Here is a 23,050-nt window from a genome sequence, read left to right on the forward strand (position 1 = left end):
ACACCCACACACACACACAAAAATGAGTTAGAGGGCCTTTTTATTTTGTACACTTATGCTAGTATTTTAATGTCTTATAACTATGTGCCCACTTTGTAATTTAAATTATTAAGAATTATTAAGAAAAATATGGTTCCTCCCCCCCCCCCCCCCCCCCCCCTTTTACCTTGTGCTGACTGGTCTCTCTCCCTGTGATGTTCTCTTCCTCAGATCTGCCTGGAGCACTCCTCTTCATCCTTTAAAACCCGAGGCAAAGATTCCAGGGGAAGCCTTATCTGAGTTCTCCCTCTCTGAGCTCTTCAGGGATTCCCAGGCCCCAACCACTATCACTCAGGGGCAAGACCTCGCTGTGGAGCAGACAGACCTGCTTCTCTTTTTCTGCACAGCCTGAGCGAATGGCTTAACCTCTCTGAATCCTGACTCCTCACCAGTAGAACCAGACCGCACCTTGCAGCATTGTTGTAAGGATAATATGAGAAAGACAAAGGTCCTCAGACCTAAGAGAGCTCACCTCGCCAGGAGACCCCCTTCTAATGCCATTTCAGCCCATTGGTCTTCAGACTGAGCCCCCACATAAAAACTTGTCAACTCCTAGAAGCACAGGGTGTTTGGGATCCAGGACAAGCTGCTCACCCTTCCATTTCTCCTTCTTCCGCAGCATCTAAGACTCTCAAGGTCTCTGGGAGTGGCGTCGGGATGCCTCTGACTATTTAGTAGGTGCTTTCAGTGTTTCCCCTCACCCTGTTCCCCTGGCCCCTCCTGTCCAGCAGGGGAAACTGAGGACCAGTGGGGGCCGGATTGAGGTCCCAGGCCCTAGGATCTCTCCACACGGGCATGCAGGCTGGAGTAATAGGGATCTCCTCCTTGGAGAGGGGACTTAGCGGGCGCTTTGCAGCTGCCTTCTTCCACTGACCCATCTGTCCCTCCCAGTGCCTCTGCCTCACTTGGGGCTCCCTAGGGACCCCTTGCTCCTTCTCCCTGTCCCTTCCCTAGGTTTGCCTGGGCTGATCTGGGAGGTGCATCAGCTTTGAGGTGATGCTAGAATGGGCTTCCTTTCCTCAAAATGTAGGGATGAAGTGGACTCTTATACACACATATCAGAGCACACCACCACTGACACCATCCTGACATTATTGTCTTTGCTCCCTTCCACCGTCCACTGCCTAGAGTCATCCTCACCTGCCCCAACCCTCAGTCTCAGGCTCTTGCCCTGCAACCTGTCTCTTCTTCTATAGAGATCTTTTTTTTTTTCATTAAAGATTTCTTTATGAAAATTATTGGGGTGATATTGGTTACTACCATTATATACGTTTCAAACACAGTACTATCATATGTCATCGGTATACTGCATTATGTGTTTATTACCCAAAGTTTAGTCTCCTCCTGTCATCATATTCTTTCCTCTCTTCACTCTCCCTCCACCCCCCTTTCCCTCCGATAACCACCACACTGTTGTCTGTGTCAGTGAGTTTTGTGTGTGTGTTTTGTTCATTTTTGTTGTTTTCTGTTTCATATCATAGAGATCTTTCTTAACCTTTTAATTTCAATTATGAACATTTCAGAAATCTAAAAATACAGTTACTAATATAGCAAGTACCATGCATAACAAATGGCCACAAACTGAGTGGCTTAAAACCACACCCTCTTATGATTTCACAGTCTCTGTGGGTCAGGAGCCCATGGTGTGTAATAAATACCTACGAATGATAACACCACCGTGTAGCTGGGTCCTCACTTAGGGTCCCATCAAGCTGCAGTCACATGCTGACCAAAGTAGGGCTCTAGCTGAGGTTTGCTTGCAGCTTCAGGATTCTTGGCAGCTTGGCAGGAGTCTGATATAATGTCCTGCACTCGGGAATAACACTCCACATCCTGGTAGTTCTACCAAGTCTCAGGTCCTTCCCACCCTCCCGGGCACGGAGAAGCCTGAGGGGAGAAAGGGTAAACAGTCCTGGACCTCCCCAGCTAGAGCCAATAGGGGTGCCTTTGGAGACACTGCCCAGGCACACAGTAGGGCTGCAGGCCTTGTGTGTGTATGTGTGCGCTTGCGTGCACATGTATGAATGTGTATTTGTCTATACGGGTATAGATATGGGGTCATCAGTGCCTGGGTGTGCATGTGGAGATGCTCTATCTGACTACTCTGTCTGAAAGAGAAGTGCTATCACTCTCTAAGTCTTTTTTGCTTTGTTTTTCTCCGAGACACCTTTCACCACCTGCCATTATATTGAACGTTCATAAGTTATCAGTTTATTGAATCTCCACCACTAGATGTCAGCTCTATGAGGACAAGGCCCTGTGTAGTATGTTCACTGGTATATATGTACCCGCAACACCCAGAGGAGTGCCTGGCACACAGCACATGTGTGGACAGGAGATCGAGAAACCTGTGGGATGGATAGATGGGTGAGTGGTTGGTGGATGGATGGATGGATGGATGGATGGATGAGTGAATTAGCTGGGTAGACGGATGAATAAATGGATGTCTGCTGACAAATGCATGCATGCAGGTCTTGATTCTGGAAGACATGTCAGGCTTCTTTGTTGTACACTCTTTCCAGAAAGATCTAGGAAACCCCATACACCAGAAGCTGCAGAGCCCATGGGTATGAGGGAAAGCTCTGGGAGTTGAATCCTTCTATTGTAGAAACCTGGGACCAGCTGTTGGACCTGCGATCAGAGTCCTGCCCAGGGTCACCCCATGCAGGGGTGGTGGGCTGAGGACTAGGGAACTGGGAGTGAGGAGGGGAGAGGCTGCCCTAACAGGATGGTACACTTTGGAACTCAGGGACGGGGGGCCCCACAGCTGATGACTTAGTAGTAAAGCCCTACTTGAGGCCAGATCTGAGCTGCCAGAGACCATATGGGTCTCTTCTAGGAGGGGTGTTAAGACCCCTATCACATCCTGGGGACCCAGTGGGCAACCATACCCCCTAGCTTGAGGGTTGAGCAGGAAGCTAGGGAGGGAAAGCAAACCTGAGCCAGGTCTGTGTAGAGACTTGAGCTGAGATGGTCCTGTCACTTCTGGAGAAGGAGAAGGGCTGCCCTCCACTTCCCATACCTCCCTGTCTGCGCTGAGCACACACTGTCCCTTCTGCCTGTTTCATAACCCACCATGTGACCAGCTTCCCATAAGCTCACCAATTGTATGTATATTTATCCTTGTACCATTTCTCGGTGGACCTGTTCATCTACTATTTCTTCCCTCATCTGTCAGTCTGTCTTTCCATCTATGCATCCTTATCAATATTGTCATCATTATACTAGCAAGTAAGCTGTCCTCATAGCTACCCTCTGAGGAAAATACTATTACTACCCCCATTTCACAGATGAGATGAGGAAATGGCACAGAGAGCTTAAGTGACTTCACTAAGAACACACAGCTAATAAGTAACAGAGCTGTCAGACTCGACAAGACGAGCTCTTAACCTCTCAGTCTGTCTGTCTATCCATCTATGCACTCTCATGGTTGTTCATTCAATCCCTTCACTCACCTGTCACTGTCCATCAAGTGACCCATCCATCCATTGCTGTCGCCCATCCATCCTGAAGGTAATGCAGTTAGAGAACCAGGGGCCCTGAGGGGAGAGAAGGCCTGAACTGCCCATCTGGCTGGGGGTGGGGGCTGAAAGGGGGGTAGGGTGGGCTGCCCTAGGCTGGGCAGGGCTGCACGGGGCTGGAGAGAATTAGCCCAGTGACTGCCAGGATCATCTAATTAGGAATGCTAGTGATAAGCAGATAGGAATCCGGGGTGATTAGAATCCTTTTAAAAAGCCACTCCATTAATTACAAAGACAGAGAGGGGCCTCTGGCTGCTCAGAATACCAATTGGTGGCCTAATTGGCCTCTATCAGCTCACCCTGGGGGAGGGTTCCTGGGACTGCTGTGTGATCTTGGCTGTGCCCTACCCTCTCTGGTCCTCCCCGTGCAGGCCAGGCTCTGCCTGAGATCACCTGGTCACTCAAGGTCTTCTCTCTCCTCAGGCCTGGCTCAGGGGCTGGCTTTAGGGACATCAAAGGTCAGAGACCTAGGAGGCTAGGCTGGCTCCCCAGAGCAGAGGAAGTCCTGAAGAGGAGGAGTTTCACTATCCCATTGACAAATGAGGACAGAGAGTTGGAGAGGGAAGTTGGCCTATCAGCATGTGAGAGACAAGACTGTGGGGGCCTGAGCTAATGCTCATTCCTGGTCCGCCTATTCCTCCATCTTTGTAACAGGCAAAATCACCAGGCTCCACACCTTTCTTGCCCCACGCCCATCTGGGGAACTGGGAGGGCTTTCTGTCTCCAGGGCACCTTTAGCAGTGAGGAGCTGGGCTCTGGGACAGCGCTGACCCAAGGGATTTATGATGGGGCCTCCAGCCCTGTCTTCACCCCAGCTGCTTCCTACAGATCCACCCCAGGACAAAGCCTCAGGCTAGGCTCAGGGCCTGGGCATAGAGCAGGACAGGGAACCTGCCAATGGGCTCTGGAACAGCAGGGACCAGAAGAAAATGCCTCATTGGAAAGACAGAGGTGGTCAGCACTGGTGTCTCAGGCAAGGAGGCAAGAGGGGGAGCCTGGGTAGGAGGAAGCATCTGTAGGTTACTTGGGCACCTCATCATTCTGGGTTCCTTGTCTATTAACATTGCTGTAGCCACCCACATACTGTCCTAATTACACTGCTATGGCACCCTCAGGCTTCACTTGTAGTGATGCTGTTGTCATCAACCCTCTTACCAATATCACATCACCCTATCACCATCACCATCACCATACCATCATCCCTACCTCCATCATCACCACCATTACTATTTAAAAAAATAATGCTCTGGTTTCTCTTCAGACCGCATAAATCTTTCGCCTTTTACTATTTAAAAAAATATATTTTATTGATTTTTTACGGAGAGGAAGAGAGAGGGATAGAGTTAGAAACATCGATGAGAATCATTGATCAGCTGCCTCTTGCACACCCCCTACTGGGGATGTGCCCGCAACCAATGTGCATGCCCTTGACCGGAATCAAACCCGGGACCTTTCAGTCTGCAGGCCGATGCTCTATCCATTGAGCCAAACCAGTTTCGGCACCATCATTACTATTACCATCACCATTACTATGGTATCACCATCACATTGCTTATATCACTATTATCTCACTATCAATCCCATCACACCGTCACATCCTGCCACGGACATCATCTTCATTACCTCAACTAGTATCACCATTACTAGGACCATCATCATAACCACAATCACCAGCACTTCTATCACTGCTACCACCATCCCACCTCTGATATTACCTCCATTATTACCACCATCTTTACCACTCTACTACTGGTTGCATTTCTGTCATTATCATCACCATGTCTACCTCTACTAGTATTCATATTACTATGAGCAGAAATACACCCATCACTGTCATCATTACCACCACCATCATTTTCATTACACCACCTTTCTTATGACTACCATCATCATCTCCTCTATCACCACCACCACCACCACTACATCTACCTCAGCCAGCTAACCATTACCTCTAGCTCAACCATGACAACCATCATCTCCACCTCCAACACCACCTTTGACATCAGACTATTACCACCTGCATCATCATCATCATTATCACCATGTCTATGTCCACCACTCGCACCATTTTCATCTGAGCAACTGTCTTTATGACACATGGACATGATCACTATTACCACTGCCACCATAAGTTACTGTCTCCATCAACATCCTCACCACCAGTGTCACCATTACCTTCACTAGCACCACTTTTGCCATTGTCAACTCCACTATCACCACAGCCACTACTCTAATGACTTCTTCTGTTTCAATGATGCCTTATCTGTCACCATGCATACCTCACTTTGTCCTCTCCCTACAGTCACTATAGTCAACAGCTGCACCACTCCCAATGTCATTGTCATGGAGAATTATGTGGGTTGGTATCTTTCTCCAGTTTCAATAGACAAGCTGGTCAAGAACAGATTCTAACTATAGTGGCAGAAATATAGTTACAAAAATGTAGAAATATTTTCTTCTAAGCCCAGTGAAGTTATTCTGTCATTCATTTCCTCTACCAAGCGACATGACTACGTGTGTTAGTTGTCAGTGTGGGCAGATGGTAAGGTATGTGGGGTGATAGTTTATCTCGTTTGCAAAGTGTCTCCAGATTCTACTTTCATTCCTCCTGGCATCTGGAATTGGTGAGAACATGTTTGCAAAGTGTTTCCAGATCCTACTTTCATTCCTGTATGTGCCTCTACTGGGGCTGGGAAATTGCAACCCAGGTGCATGTTCTTGATAGGGAATCATACCCTTGACCTTTTAGTCTGCAGGCTGAGGCTCTAACTCCTGAGAAAAACTAGCCAGGGTGAAATGCTTCTTTTGATTTGCTGTCCACTAGCCTCAGAAAGCCCTGAGTTTGCATCTCCCTTTCTCTCACAGACATACTCTGTGACCTTGAGTATGTTGCTGCATGTCTCTGAGCTTCAGTCATTCAATAAGTTGAACTGATTGCCAGGCAAACATCCCTGCCTTTGTGGAGCTTACCTTTGAGGATCTGATAGGATAATGGGGCCCAAGAAGCGTGAACTCCTGCCCCTATCCTGCCTGAACCTCCACCTTGGGACCCCTCAACCCATACCAACAACCCAGCCATTGACCCTGTCCCAGGAAGCCCTCACTCCCTTCCCTTGACCAACATCACTGACCTTTGCTGCCCACGTGGGCCCAGAATCCATGTGGCTGATTCCGGGCTCAGCCAACATACCCGGTGTCACTGGGTCCAGAGCTGGGGGTGGATCTGCCCCGCCCAGGGGCTGATGTCACAAAGAGTCTGGTCTCAGCTCTGCTGGGGACCCTGCCCCTGCCTGGCCCCACATTGGCAGTGTCCCTCCCCTTCCCCCGCCCCTTTCAGTGGAGGTGTCCACCTGTCCTTGAAAACTGGTACTATGAAAGGGTAAACTCGCTGGGCAGAGCCACGCCCAGAGCCAGCAAGACCCCTGCTGAGGAACACACACGCCAGCTGTCTCCTCCTCCGCACCCACCCTAATCCCCTGGGCCCCTGGGCCCACGTCACCTTCTCACCCACCTCAGCCCCAACTCTCCCTTCAGCATGGTTAACTACTACGACGTGCTGGGGGTACAGTCCAGTGCCAGCCCGGAGGACATCAAGAAGGCCTACCGAAAGCTGGCCTTGCGCTGGCACCCCGACAAGAACCCCAACAACAAGGAGGAGGCTGAGAAGAAGTTCAAGCAGGTGTCCCAGGCCTACGAGGTCCTGTCCGACTCCAAGAAGCGCTCTCTATACGACCGGGCGGGCTGTGACAGCTGTGGGGCCGGTGGCGGTGGCGGGGCCAGCACCCCTTACAACAGCCCCTTTGACAGCGGCTACACCTTCCGGAATCCCGAGGACATCTTCCGCGAGTTTTTTGGTGGCATGGATCCTTTCTCCTTTGACTTCTGGGTCGCCCCCTTCAACAGTGACCGTGGAGGCCAGGGCCATGGCCTGAGAGGCGCCTTCTCCAACGGCTTCGGTGAGTTTCCCGCCTTCATGGAGGCCTTCTCCGCCTTCGACAATCTGGGCCGCGGGGGGACCGCTAGCCGCACCACCTTCTCATCCACCTCCTTTGGGGGCTCTGGCAGCTCAGGGTTCAAGTCAGTGATGTCATCCACCGAGTTGGTGAATGGACACAGGGTCACCACCAAGCGCATCGTGGAGAACGGGCAGGAGCGTGTGGAAGTGCAAGAGGATGGGCAGCTCAAGTCGTTGACCATCAACGGCAAGGAGCAGCTTAAGCGAGTGGACAGCAAGTAACCGTGGCCCCCCAGACCCTGCACCCACCGCCTGACCGCACCCACCGCCTGACCGCACCCGCAGGCTCATGGTTAATAAATGTCCTAAGTGAGTGCACCGAATGAGCTGGCCTGGCTTCGGGGGTGGTGGGCATCCATTGTGGACCTGCCCAGCGCGGGCTTCAGCACAAACGGATGTGTAGAGGGGCCTGGGCCTCAGAGCTGCGGGCACTGCCTCCCAAAGCCCATTGCTGGGGGCAGTGAGGGGAGGATGCAGGGGTGGCTCTGCAGGTGATTTGGGATCTCTCATCTGTATTGTGTCAGTTGGCAAATGCCATGACCATCGATCCATCTCAATCCAATCTTGTGTTCCACACCTACTATTTAAAAAAAAAAAATGTTCGTATTGATTTCAGAGAGGAAGGGAGAGGAAGAGAGAGATAGAAACATCAATGATGAGAAGAATCATTGATCGGCTGCCTCCTGCACGCCCCACACTGGGGATCCAGCCTGCAACCCAGGCATGTGCCCTGACGGTGAATCGAACTGTGACCTCCTGGTTCATAGATCGATGCTCAACCATTGAGCCACGTTGGCCGGGCTCCACGCCTACTATAAACACCAGTGTGGCCACATCATCCTCACCGGGGTTTGGCCCCGACTTCCGGCCCCTGCTCCTCACAGGGATTCTTCCCGGTGTGGTCGTTGTGCTAATACCCACACAGCATCAGGTTACCTGCCTTGCTTTAAGCCTTCAGTGGCACCCTTGACTCTAAGCATGAAGACCTCAGGCCTCATCCTCATCACGAGGCCCTGGGGACCTGGCCTGGCCCACCTTCCTGGTCTCACCTCCCATCACCCCTCACTCTCTGAACCGCACCCATCCCGGCCTTGCCTCTGTCCCTTCATCGCACCCCACCCCTGAGAGCCTCAGGGCCTGCTCGCCCACGTGAACGTCCACTCATCCTCAGGCCTTTGCTCAAGCACCGCTTCTTTGAGGAGTCCTGCCCTGACACCCCTGTTCTGAATGAGCTCCCTCCTGCCTGCTCTGCTTTCCACAGCCCCTCACCTGCTTCTCCATGGCCCTCACGTATTCCTCTGTGTTAGACTGCGCCTCTCGGCCACTCTGAGGAACTCGGGGGCAGGGCCTGCACCTGCTGTCCCTCACTGTGTCCCCAGCCTCTCGGGCAATGCCTGGCACCGAGGGGCTGGCACATATTTTTTGGGAGAATAAACGTTTCTGGGTGTGCGGTGGGGGTGTGAGTGTAGTGTGGTGTGTGCGAGTATGTGTGATGTGATATGTGGGGTGGCGATATGTTTGATGTAGTGTGTGTCTTGTGTGTGTGATGTGGTATGAGCTGGAGTGTGGGATGCATGAGTGGCGTGTGTGTGATGTGGTATGGGGGTTTGGTGTGTGAAGTGGTGTGTGTGAGTGTGGTGTGTGTCTGTGTGTATGTGATGTGTGCACAGTGTGTGCATGGGTATGGCATGTATGTGGTGAGGTTGTGTGATGTGGTGTGGGTATGTGTGAGTGTGGTGTGGTATGTGGGGGTCCATGTGTGTGAGTATTGGGTGCTGGGGCACATGTGATGACTGCAGGCAGGACAAATAAAGGCCTCCTGTTGGGAGAAAGTCGGTGCCAGAGCAGGAGACGGGTCAGGAGCTCAGGCCCCAGACACAGTGTGGGGTGGAGGCTCGCGCTGCCTCTGTGGCATCTGGGGCCTAAGGGAGGGCAGCCCTCAGAGTCAGGGTGGGCTCTGACCCTTTAGTGTGGGCGCTGAGGCAGTGGTGGGCATCCTTTGAGCAGTTGTCGGGCTGTGGCAGGGGACACAGGTACACGGGAGAGTTCACAGGTACATGGGCTGCTGTGGGCAGACAGACGGTGGGCACCTGGGAGAACTTCTGGTGGGTATTCTGAGGACTGGGACCCTCTTATGTGACTTCCCTGATAATGCCCACATGACCCTATATGGGCGGGGGCCTGTGTCATGTGTGTGAGCACTATGCACACATCTGACAGTGTATGTGCAGCATGGAGCAGTGGAGGGCAGTTTGATTATAGTCTGCAGTCCCCGAAAACCATAAACTCTTCAAAAACAGAAGTTCTGTTTTCCTCATTGCTGACCCCAGCACCTGGCTCAGCGGTTGTGAGAAGGTGTGTGTGTGTGTGTGTGTGTGTGTGTGTGTGGTGGTGGTGGTGGGGGCCTGCTTGTAGACATGCCTATGAGTCTGGGTGAGGTCTTATACCCGGGCCCAGGGCCTGTCCTCAGCATTGTATCCTCATTGAAGGAGCCACCAAAGGCACAGCCCTCACTCTCTGACACACTCAGTTGGGAGGGGAGCAGATCCAAGAGCTGTTGCCCAATTAGACATAAGAAGATGCCCTGTCCTGGAAACCTGTAAGTAATTTTGCTTTAAGGAGATGAAGGAAGTTAGGCTGGGAGCCCTGGCTGGGCCCAAGCTTTGTGTGACTACAAGGTGCAATGAAAAAGCACCAGGGAAGTCTCACGTGACCTCAGGGAAGAGGGAAGGCTAGCTGTTCAGAACTTCTGCTCCCACTTTTGTGTTGGGCTACAGGTCCTGCCCCGGGGGGAGGGGCGGGGGTGTGGGCAGCCTGGGATGGGGAGAGAGCTTGGAGAAAGGCAGCCTGGTGGACTCCAGTTGCTGTCCCTAAGTCTCTGCAGGGCTGTCTCAGGCCAGAAGAGCAGATGGGTCTGAGGCTCAGAGATCAGACTGAGGACCCCTAGGAGGGGTGGGTGTCACAGGTCCTGTGGAAGCAGAGCTTTCTCCGAGTCAGAGCAAGGCAGACTCCCCGAGGGCAAGTGAGCTTCTTGTAGGGAAGGATGCTGGTGCTGAAGATGGGGAAGCTGTGTTCTGATTACCTGTGAGCCTACTGAGTGACAGTCTTTTAAAACTATATTTTAAAGTATATACGTATGTATATTTAAATGTTTTTACTAATTTTTTTTTGAGAGAGAAACATCAATGTGATAGAGAAACATCAATCAGTTGCCTCCTATATGCACCCCAACCAGGGATTGAACCCACAACCTGGGTATGTGCCCTGACAAGGAAGGGAACCGGCAACCTCTCCATGCAACAGCACAACACTCAACCAACTGAGCCACACCAGCCAGGGCTTAAAGCTCATTTTTATCTTGAAACAATCTCAAACTCACATATGTGTCAGGCACTTTTAACTCAATGCAATTTAGGAACTATGTATTGACCCTGGGGACACAGCAATGGGCAAAGTTAGATTCCTGTTGTGGAGCTGACACTGTTGGGAAGCAGATAACAAGCAGGTGTGCAGACTATTGTCTCCAGTAGCAGGGAATGTGAGATAGGAAATGCAGTCAGGTGAGCTGATGGAGAAGGATGGGACTGGGGATGGGCAGGGGAGTTTCAAGTCAGGTGGTTCCAGAAGGCTTCTCTGAGAGGGTGGCATTTATCAGAATCTGCAGTGAATGTGATGCCGCGGACCACGTAGCTATCTGGGGGGAAAGCAATCCGGGCAGAGGGAACAGCAAGTGTGAAGACCCTGAGGCAGGAAAAGGCCTGCCCTTTTTGAGGAAAAGAAAAGAGGCCAGTGAGGTAGATACACACAGTTCAATGTAATGCCCACAACTCTCCCAGTGTGGGGTCATTGGCTCGTGTTACACAACTAGAAATGGAGGCAAGTGGCTGAGCCAGAATTTCATCCAATTTATCAACTCCAAAGGATTTGTCTTCAAAATGTTAATAATAATAATAAATAACTGCAGCAACAGCTGAGGTAGGTGTGCCCATGGGAGTGTGTGTGTGTGTGTGTGTGTGGTGTGTGTGTGTGTGTGTGTGTGTGTGAAGGATCAGTATGCTGGCAAGTCCTTGTTTCTTAGGGGCTGGAGTGGAGTCAGAAAAGGAGGTGATTCCAGGTTTCCGGGTTGAAGCTGATTGTGACAGGGTCTCTGTCACTCCTTAGCTTCTCAGGCTGGGAAGAGAGGCGTGTGGGCACGACCAGAAAAGATGATGGGAGTGCCATTGGGCGGGGACCTAATCAGATTTTGCTCAACCATGCACGGCAGCTCCTAGCCCAGTGTCTGGCATGTAGTAGGTGTCCAATAAGTAATGGGAAGTGAAAGAAAATAGGAGCAGACTGTTTTAGGGAATGACAAAAAGCGGGGGGCATGCTCAGAGGACAACATCTGGAGCTCAGATGGGAGAAGATGCTGGAAGGCCTTGAACCCGGGGGGAGGCTGAAGCTTGACCCAGAGAGACCTGGGGAGGAATGTAGAGCTGGGATGAACACCTATGGTGGCCCAGAGGTGGGCCAGGTGTTGGTTCTCCCAGGCGAGCTTGTTAAAGGCTTCTTCTAGGAAGCCAAAGGGCATCACCCCAACATCTTTTGGGGTTGCAAAGCCCTTTGGTGCTGCAGGTGCCCTGGTCAGGAGAACATAATAGGTGACCTGGATGCTCAGCTGCACCTCCAACCTCAGCCCAGGCTCTGGCTGGGTCCTACCTCCAGGAGCCTCTGGGACAGGCCGGCAGCTGGAGGTCCCCTAACCACATTACTCAAAGGGCAGGAGAGTCCCGAGATGAACAGAAGGCCGAACCCCAGCTTCCAATTCTGCAGGGACTTAACTTCATCAAAACCCCTACTACAGCATTAACCACCTGACCTCTGCCCCTGCCGACCTGCTAATTTCGCCAATTACTGGCCAGCCGAGCTTGTATCAAGTGGGCCTGCTTAGCTCTGACAGCTGCTGGAAAAATCCAGTTACAGCACAGCAGCCCAGGTGGTTGCGTGTTCCTGGGGTTGGGTGCCCAGCAGAGATCCGGGTGCTTGGAAGGCACTGGTGTTCCTGACCCCTCCAGGGACTTCAGGGTCAGGGCCCACTGCCTGCTCTGCCTTTCTTTCACCAAGCCTCCCACCTGAAGCTGGGCCTTCCCCCTCTACACAGACCATCTGGGCATTCCCCTGCTTCAACTCATGGTGCAGTTACTAACATGGCGGCTGGCGTACCTGGCTAAGCATCCGACATGTCCTCAACTACCTCCCTAAATCCTTGTCTCACCCCTGAGACCCATGTGACAGATGGAGAAACAGGCTGAGGAGCAAGTAGAGTTGCTCACCCAAGACAGAGTCCAACTCCCCAAACTGTCATTCAAGGCCCCTGCTGCGTTTCCAGGCCCCGCCTGCCCCAGGCCCTCTGAGTGTCCACATCTTGTGCGTGCTGTTGGCCTCATCTGGGCCACGCTTCTCATCTCCTTTCGGCCTATTCAATTTTTTTTGGAGGCCTTGGTCCATATCGCCTCCGTGACCAAGCTGCACCGGAGCAGGCCATTCTGGCCAAGGAAACGTCACCAGGAGCCCCCTCTGGGCCTGTGTTCAGGATGCTGGGACCGCAGCCATGAGGAAGCCTGGTGGTCCTCCGCAGAATTCCACAACCCTGCGCCCATGTCCTGGCCTGGGACCTGCTGGTCAGGCCCAGCACAGTCCAGCCTTCCACACAGGAAGGCCCTGCGGGTGTGGGTTACACTGTGGCCCCTCTATTGGTCCAGCCCCAGCATAGATGCTGCCCCACACTGTCTCCTGGACATAGCCCCAGCCTCCTCCCTGACCTCCCTGCCTGCTCCCTCCCCCCTTCCACCCTGTTCTCATCCCAGCAGCCAAAAGGATCTTGTAAAAACCTAAGAGTTATGCAAGACACTCAAACTAAAAGCCAAAGTCTTCACCGTGGCTCACAAGGCCCTGCGCCATCTGGCCCCCATGTCCTCCCTGGCTTCCTCGCTGTCCTGCCCACACTCCTGGCACACTCCTGCCTTTTCCCAGATCTTCACGCAGCCCCTTCCTCCTTTGCCTCCTGACAGGTCTTTGCTAATCATCCTGTGGTCTCCCTCACCCTCTATTCTGCAGCAGCTCCCCAGCCCCTTCTTGGCTCAGCACTTAGGCACATAATGACCTCCCTGCTTAAAACTCCTACCAAGCTCAGGCCTCAGGTGCCACTTCCCCAGGGAGGCCTCAGATCTGTAGGGTCCCACCTCCTCCACTCACCACTCCTGGGCTCTCACATCCTGACAGGCCCCGGATGTCTAATGGGACCCGAATCCCGTGGAGAGGGAGTAGTCTCCCCATTGAAGGGTACACAAGATGGCATCCTCGTGTGTTCTCCTGGCAGTAGGATTCAAGACACTGGAGCCTTTTACAAGATCAGGCACTGAAACCCTGGAGAGGGAAGGTGCACCTCAGCTCACAGAGCAGGCAGAGGGCCAGGTCTGCACCTTCTCCACTAGGAGTGGCTGAGTGAACACTTGGTCCCTGAAACTAGCCAGACAGCTACCCCCATAGTGAAATTTTCCACTAGGGTCTGGTTTCTTTGTGAACTGGGGGCAGGATGCAAGGTTCTCGGCCCTACTGAGCACACCTGAGGCACTTTGCCTGAGACTTGCACTGGTCCCAAGAAGAAGAATGCCTGTTTGCCCCATTTTACAGATGGGGAAACGGGGGCTCAGAGGGTAGGAGACTTGGTCAAGATTACAGACACATTGAAAGCTGGCCCTCCTCGTCCTTTCCCCTTGCATCCAAGGCCTGGGACTGGGTGGGTGGGGTTCAGACAGCCTCCTGCCTGCCCTCCCTCCTGCTGGCCAGTCGATGTTATGATGTTATCACAGCTGATTTAATTTCAAAGACGGATTGAGCTGTGGTGGGAGGGAGAGCAACTACTCGAAGCCATCTGCCCTGTTGTCATGGGGATGGGCTCCCAGCAATTGTGCAGGGGCTGGACCTAGATAAGGGCACCGAGTGGACTGGAGGGGACTGCATGGCTGGGGTGGGGATGAGTGGGAAGATGGGGGAGCAGGGAGAGACATGGAAGGAAGGAAAGACCCAGAAAGAGAGGCTGGGACACAGAGACACAAGGGCACAGAGAAGAGGGCCAGGGAGACAGCTCAAACGTGCCAAATAGAGAGAGACATGGAGAGACAGAAAGACACCTGGAGACAACTGTGGAATGGATGCCAAGCACAGTCTCAGAGCAGCAAGGGGCAACAGGGATGACTTGCCTGCCCACTGCTCTCTCTTCCACAGACCCCCACACCAACCGCAGGGCCCTTGCAGAGCCCTGGTCTCCCAAAACTGTGCTCCTCCTGGGAAAGGGCCGTGGGGGACCTGGCTCCTCCCACCTGGCTCCTCTGCCGCAAAAGGTTTCACAGACCCCAGTGTTTCTCCCTGGGCGGCCAGGGTCCCAAGCTCAGCTCAGAGTGGGGACACCAGCTGATTCTGTACAACAGCTTCCAGCACCCTGTGTCAGGCTTTTAGGACAATCACGTCATCAAAACCTGTCAAGACAACAGTGGCTCAGCTTGCCAATGGAGGGAAGGTGCTGAGCACCTACTCTGCATTTTGCCCACCAAACGTCATCCATGCCTCCAGACAGCCCTGCCCATTTTACAGGTCCGAAACTTGAAAAGAGAGCCCCCACTGTAATAGATATTACCCATCCCTTCTTGTGATGTTAATATTGGGAAGGTGCTGGGACAGCGTAGAGTGGCTCCCTACTGCCAGCCCCACCTACCCATGCCCTACCTTCCCCGAGGTCAGGGCCTGGCTTGCCTCTGCCCCTTCCTCAAGGTGCGCTAGTCCTGCTCTCACAGCCGAAGCCCTACCACATCTCACCATTGGTCTGTGAGCCTTTGCAGATGCTGTCCTGTTCCAAGCAGATGTGGAGATGGAGCACTGACTCAGCAATTTTAAGACTGCTGCTTCTGGGGGCACCCCACATCTCCCTGGTCCCAGTCAACCACCTGTATGGACCCCATGATTGTCCATACTGTCTGCTACTGTCTGGTCCTGCCTCTGCACCAGGCCACTGAGGGGTGTGCTGTGCATTGCTGCCCAGTGCCCAGCTCAGAAGGGGTCCACACTGGGGCCTCAGGAATGCTGACATGTCCACCCCAGCAGCGTCAGGCTCAGGCTTCAGATCTGTACACCCACTGTGTGCTGAACACCTCTGGCCACCCCAGATATCTCACAATGACCCAGAAAGCTCCCACTCTGAACTCCAGAAACCTGACTACTACTCTACGGTCTCCCTGGGCTCCAGGCTGCCAGCACCAGCTACCCAAAGCAGCTCCCTAGGGACAACCTAATGCCCCTCGGACTGTGTCACTCCCTGGTTCTGCCCTCAGAAAAACACCGAGGCACTTTGCTTTTGAGGTGATTTGTTCTAAAGTCATTGGTTGCTAGTAATCCAAAGTCCAAACTCTCCAAAGTGGCTCACAGGAAAAACATTAAACTCCCCTTTGTATTCAAACAAATTGGAACACTCTACTATGCCCTCAGGTAGAAGCCTCCAAACTTCTCTGAAAGACCCAGGACAAAGTCCCAACACCCACCAAGACCCTAGGCTCCCAGTCTCACCTTTCACCACCACTTGCCTCCCTTTTATCTTGCAATGGGCGACTGATTGATTGATTGAGTGTGGTAGAATACACATAACAGTAACACATGTGAAATATACAGATAAGGGCAGCCATGGAAGAACTAGAAAAGATCACCAAGAGCAAAAATGTGTCATTAGAGACCAAGGCTAAGGTCATCCACACCCTCACATTCCCAGTTATTATGTATAGATGCAAAAGTTGGACAGTGAAGAGGCTGATGGGAAGGAAACGAATCTATTTGAAATATGGGGTTGGAGGAGGGCTCTATGGAACCTCCAGAAAGATGAACAAATGGGTCTTAGAGCAAATTGAGCCTGAAATATCATTGAGGGCAAAACTGGCAAAATGGAAGCTGTCCTCTTCAAGCACATCACGAGAAGCCAGAGCTCCTTGGAAAAGAAAGCAGTGCTGGGGGAAATGGAAGGCAGCAGGAAAAGAAGACCAAATGTGAGGGAATTGACTCCATAAAAGAAGCCATAGATGTGCGTCTACAGGAGCTGAGCAGGGCTGTTGAGGGCAGGACGCTGTGGACATCACCCATTCATAGGACTGCCAGGAATCCTAGCTAACTCTACAGCATGTAACCTACATGTAACATAGACTTTGCCATTTTTAGGTTTCCATTCAGTGACATCAAGTATGTTCACATTATTGAGCAATTATCACCCTCGTCCATCTTGAGAACTTTTTCTTCTTCCCAAACTGAAACTCTGTCCCCGTTAAACACCAACTCTTCACTCCCCCTCCGCTGGCCCCTGGCCCCTAGCATTCTAATTTCTGCTTCTATGCACTTGACTCCTCTAGGGACCTCATGTAAGTGGAATTATACCGTATTTGCCCTTCTATAGGCTTCTATTTTCTGCTTGGACTTGCCCTGTTCTCTCTGAACTTAAGCGGGCAGACATTGTCACCCGCAGTGGGTGGAGTGGCCGTGGGTGATTTTGGGCAAGGCTGACCCCACCCAGAGGAGGAGAGAGGGAGGGAGAAGCAGTATCTGGGAACGGTCTTGAAAACTTCCACTACCCTTTACATACATGGATAAAGTTTGTATGACAAATTTGAGATTTATTTTGCAGCTTGTGCTTATTGTAACAAATTTAAAATGTATAATAAAAGAATATAAAATAAAAATACCCTCACAGACACACCCAACACTTGGCTCCCCAGAGGCTTAACTGGTGCAATTTGCAAAGTATTCTAGCCAAAATGGGCATAATTCCACATGTGTCATAATGCCTCTTGCTTTGTCCACATAGCAATATATTGTGGACAGTAGCTGCTCTCTATGTGGCCCCATTTCACAGAAGGGGAAGCTGAGGCCTCCTGGGGGAAAGAGTTGTTTGAGTTCACCCAGCAGGAAGTGGAGGGGTGTGTCCAGATCCCAGGTCACTAAGTGACAAGCAGCCTCCTGCTGCCTCCAGCTGAGTCTTCTCTCCTGGAGACAGATGCCCAGTGGCCCTTGATGGGAGCGGAGGCCTCGGCTTCATCTCTGTTGGGCTATTTCTGTCATCAGGCCTGTCAGAACTCAAGTGGATGCCTGCCTTAGGGAGCTGTGGGGAGCAGGGTATACAGATCTCTAGCCTTAGGTGAGATGCCCACTCAGGTCTGATAGGAGGGATGAGGTTTAGAGTCAGAGAGAGGAGGGTCCAGTCACTGGGCAAGTTACATCACCCCTCCAAGCCTCGGTTTTCTATTTACCAAATAAGGCGTTTCTACCACTACACGGTGCCCCTCACACCAGTGCGGGGGGGGGGGGGGGGAGTGTGTTGAGTAATGGCATGTAGGTAATGTTTTCCGTGCTCATGTGCCCTTTCTCCCTTCAGTGTCCCTGTGGTTAGGATGATGGTAGGGGCATCGAGCTTGCTTCCTGCTGCCCTGCAGGCCACCCTCCCAGCCCCCTTGAGCCTTTGCTCACACTGTTCCTCACCTCTAGACTATCCTTTATTTTATAATTCAGACTTTCACATTCTTTAGGATTTCTCTGGGTAGGAACCTATATTTGTTTCTTATTGCCAGTGTAACAAATTACCAAATTTAGTGGCTTAAAACACACACATTTATTCTCCTACAGTCCTGGAGGCCAGAATTACAAAATGGGTCTGATTAGGCTAGAATCAAGGTGTTGATAGAGCTGTGTTCCATCTGGAGACTCTGGGGGGAAATCTGTCTCTGTGCCTCTAGAGACTTCCTGCAGTCCTTGGCTAGTGGACCCACCCTCCAGCTTCAGAGCCAGCAGTGTAACATCTTCAATGTCTCTAATGCTGATCTTCTTTCCCTCTTATAAAGACTCTGTTATTACTTTGGGCTCTCCTGAATAATTCCATATGATCTCTGCATCTCATGCCCTTAACTTAATCACATCTTCAAAGTCCATTTTGCCATCTAAGGTAACATACATATTTGGGGGATTGAAAGTGGACATCTTTTTTTAATTTTTATTTTAGTGATTTTTTTTTACAGAGAGGAAGGGAGAGGGATAGAGAGCTAGAAACATCGATGAGAGAGAAACATCGACCAGCTGCCCCTTGCATACCCCCTACTGGGGATGTGCCCGCAACTAATGTACTTGCCCTTGACCAGAATCGAACCTGGGACCTTTCAGTCCGCAGACCGACGCTCTATCCACTGAGCTAAACCAGTGTCAGCAGAAAGTGGACATCTTTGGGAGCCATGATTCAGCTCAACACAGAGCGTTTGGAGAGTATGAAGGTCAGTGGAGCTGATATGAGAACAGCTCATGGCCACCTACATCTCCAATGACCTCCTGCCTGAGAGGGGACTTGAATATATGGATCCCTGGGGCAGGACCTGGTCCCAACTCCCATTCCCTGAAGGGAGCCTAGTGGAAGAAGGCTAAATCTGGCATCAGAACAAAGAAGAAATCAGGAGGCCACAGCTGGGAGCCAGACTAGGAAGTACCTGCAAGGTGGGGCTGGAGCAAGCATCCGTGAGTGTGTGGTGAGGCCAAGAGGCAGCTATTGGGGTCCTGGATAAACTCAGCCCCACTTGCTAGAGACCCCAAGGCATGTCGCTTCCCCTGTCTGGGACTTGCTTCTCCATCTGTCAAAGTTCTCCCCAAGGCTGTGCTGCCTGCCCCAGAACCCCTGACATCTTGTTCGTCCACAGGCATGAGTCACTCTCCATTGGACCCAATGAATAGTCTAGACACGAGTGCCTGGTAAAGCCCAGGATCCCAGTGCAGAGCTGTCCTGGGAGGCTGTCCTAGGATGCCAACAGACACTAGGGCATCCGCAAGGGTAGTTTAGATCTAAGAAAAGGTTTGATTATAGCTTCTATCAGCATCTCAGAGGGGCCCGCCCAAGGGTGAGCATGACCTCAGATGACATCTCTGAGCTCCCCATCTCCCACTCTCCCACCAGGGCTGCCTGGCCCATGTTCCTCGCACCTGACACTCCCTGGCTTGTGGGTGTGGCCGGCGGAATGAGCCTCCCCTCCACGAGTCCTGGGAGGCATGGGAGCTGAGCAGCGGTGGGGTAGGGCCATCAACCACACTATGCTGTCACACCCCCAAAGCAGGAACCTGGCACCACCAGCCACTTGAGCCCCCAGGCGCCGTGGTTACGCCTGCGGTCACCGGAGCAGCCAGTCAGGAAACCCCTGGGGTCGTGGAGCTCTGGATGGCAGCAAGGGTATGTACAAGCCATCTTCTCTCCAGATGCTTGGGCTGCCCTGTACCCCTTGAATTCTCACCACACCCGCACAGCCTTTCCACCTCCACACCTCTGGCCATGTAGCTCCACTCCCAGCATCCTCCCAACTCCTCTCCATCAAGGCCAAGTGGAGCCTAGGCCTTCTTATGGCCCATGGTCTCCCTATCCCATTTCTCCCTCTTTTGGGACCATGGGAATCAGTGTCTCTCCACGTGACATTCCTGCATATCACCCACCTGTCATGCGTGCTGACCAATGCCTTGAGTGTAGGGACATTCTCCGCTCGCCTCCGGAACCAGAGGAAACCCAGCGGTGGGGGCTCTCGGGTAACTGCTGAGTAGAGAAAGCTTTTCCGTGCATGGCTAAAAGAGACAGCACAGGATGGAGCTGGGCCTTACCTCTTCTCCACTCTGCTGGGCCCTGCATGGCCCTCCTGCAGCCCGGCTCTTTGACAGAGTCCCTAATTTAGGAAAAGAAAGCAAGGACATTTATTGCAGAGACTGATTCCCTTTCTTGTTGTAGACAGCTAAGGAGGAGATTCCCAGTAACCACTTGGATACATGATCTGGGGCTTGGGAGGAAGGTCAGGACCAGACTGGAAAATCGAGATCTAAATTATGTTGAGGTAGCAATTCCCAAATTTTCATGGTTTAACCCAGTAATTGTGTATTTCAAGCTCATGCTGTATGCCTCATTCTGGTCCATGGGGGCTCTGCTCCACACAGTCACTCAGAGATGCAGGCCAATAGTCAACCATCAATTTGGAGTGGCACCATCTAGAGCAGCTGCTTTCTTAGTTGCCATGGCACAGAAAAAGAGGCTGGACTCCCTTCTTTTAAAAAATATTTACTATTTAAAGCACATGTGTCAAACACAAGGCCCGCGGGCCAAATCCGTCCCGCCAGGCCTTGCAATGTGGCCCGCCCCGCGCTGTCATCACTGCACTCCGCTGCGTGTCCATCACAATGACAGTTTATGACTGTTCAGTAAACCATTCGGCCCGAGATTTAGGCTGGATTTTAGATTTTGGCCCCTTCTCTGATTGAGTTCGACACCCCTAATTGAAAGTGTCAAAAGTCTGGAAATCAAAGGGAGTGGTGGCATCAGCCTCCTCTCACCCATCGCCTACCTTTAACAATTAACAGCCCATGGACAATCTCATTTCATTCATACCCCGTACCAGTCCCCCAACCTTGGACTACTTCTAAGCAACCCCATGCCATCATAGTTCATTCATAAAAATACAATAAAGACTTAAAAACACAATCGCAATACCTTTATCATACATAAAAAGCAATAAATCTTAATATCGCCATCTAATATCTAGTCATTATTCAAATTTCACTGATTATTTTTGATTTGCCCAAAACAGCTTTCAAACAAGACCCATAAATTGTATTTGACTATGTCTTTTTAAGCTCTTAGGTTTGTCATTTCCCATCCCTTGGTTTTTCTTTTCAACTTATTTGTTGAAGAAGCATTTTATATTTGCCAATTGTATCCCTATGGTGTCATTGAACATGTTCCTATAAGCTCTGTGTTTTCCTGAAGGTCTATAGGCTTGAAATAGGAATTGAGGCTTGATTGGTTTTAAGCAAGAGATTTTGTCAAGGATATTGCATAGATGGCATTGTGTACTTCCTATGGTATCACAAATGTCTCATCACTTCCTTTTTGTGAGGTTGAGATTGACAAATGGTTCGGGAGTTCCTAGCCTGGCTCATCCTTTATAATAGGGATAGGGAATGACTGGCCTATGGGCCATGTAAGGCCCATGAAATCATTTGATCTGGCCCTGCCAACACATTAGGGGTGAGTTAATGAAATGTTTGACCAAATATAGCAGGCTGATTTTAAAGTTGATAATTCTGTATGGCCCACGAATGATGTCACAAATATTCAAATAGTCTCTGGCAGAATTAAGTTTCCCACCCCTACTTCATAAGGTGTCCCATCTGCTTCTCACTAATTATTTTAGTAACCACTGATGATCATCCCTTGCTTCGTTTATAGGGGTGAAAGTGGTGATATTCTCTCATTTCCTTTTCTATAATTTTCCTAAAGAGAACTTCCCCCATCAAATAGTTATTCAGAGGAATAGTTTATTTAGAAAATGGAGGATAAATGGTTATTGTTTCCTTTTATTTCAAAAAAATTTTTGGAACAAATTAGTTCCTAGAAGACCCAACATTGACCAATAAAGTTTTCAGCTATCCTTTTGTACATGTGGATTTTAAACATCTTTGTAGTATTTTAGTCTCCTGCAGTGGTTTCTGATGTTAAAATTGTCCTACCTCTAGTCAGGGTGGGAGCCTGGGCAAGTTAGCACTTGAGTCCTCTTTTCATGACCCCAGAATCTTTGAGCTCTCCCCTTGCATTCTGTATAAACTATTGCATGCTCATCTCGAATATTCTCTGCTCCAGATCTGGAACCAGACATGTATCCAATGAGCCCTGGCTCCTTTTTGTAGGAAATGGTACTTAAAAACCATGAGGATGTAGGACTGCAGGGGGCCTACAATGTAGAGGAGAAATATGAAGTATTTGGCTATGGAGGCCTGAGGATGCTTCAGATTCATTGTGAAGAAAACAGTTGCATGGATTAAAAAACAAAACAAAATGGTGTATGTGTGTGTATGTGGAGAGAGAGAGAGAGAGAGAGAGAGAGAGAGAGAGAGAGAGAGAGAGAGAGAGAGAGAGAGAGAATGGCTGATAATGGGACCAAAGCATAGCTGAATAGATTAAGTTTCGGTGGAAGCAACAATTCCTCTATAGTAGGGGTGTCGAACTCAATCAGAGAAGGGGCCAAAATCTAAAATCCAGCCTAAATTGTGAGCCGAATGGTTTACTGAACAGTCATAAACTGTCATTGTGATGGAAACGCAGCGGAGTGCAGTGATGACAGCGCGGGGCGGGCCACATTGCAAGGCCTGGCGGGACAGATTTGGCCCGCGGGCCTTGTGTTTGACACATGTGCTCTATAGCAACAGTAGAGAGGGAAGATGATACAGGTGTGCTTCGTCACAGGAAGATGAGAGACTTCCTGTGATGACTTCTTCTTCTTCACCTTCCCCTCCTCCTCCTCCTCTTCCTTCTTCTCCTCCTCCTCCTCCTCCTCTTCTTCCTCCTTCTCCTTCTTTTGTAAAATTGAAGGTGAGGTCATTTTCTAAGAATATCGTGAGA

The 23,050-nt window shown here is 51.0% G+C and overlaps 1 protein-coding gene across 1 annotated transcript; it reads left to right on the top strand.

The window, feature by feature from the left end:
* Positions 1–7,095: 7,095 nt before the first annotated feature.
* On the top strand, positions 7,096–7,797 carry DNAJB8 (DnaJ heat shock protein family (Hsp40) member B8). The gene has a single exon (XM_036419526.1). It carries the CDS (start codon positions 7,096–7,098, stop codon positions 7,795–7,797), a length of 702 nt encoding a protein of 233 aa, XP_036275419.1.
* Positions 7,798–23,050: the final 15,253 nt, after the last annotated feature.

Source organism: Pipistrellus kuhlii, unplaced genomic scaffold (assembly GCF_014108245.1).
Source record: "Pipistrellus kuhlii isolate mPipKuh1 unplaced genomic scaffold, mPipKuh1.p scaffold_m20_p_6, whole genome shotgun sequence".
Taxonomy (NCBI): domain Eukaryota; kingdom Metazoa; phylum Chordata; class Mammalia; order Chiroptera; family Vespertilionidae; genus Pipistrellus; species Pipistrellus kuhlii.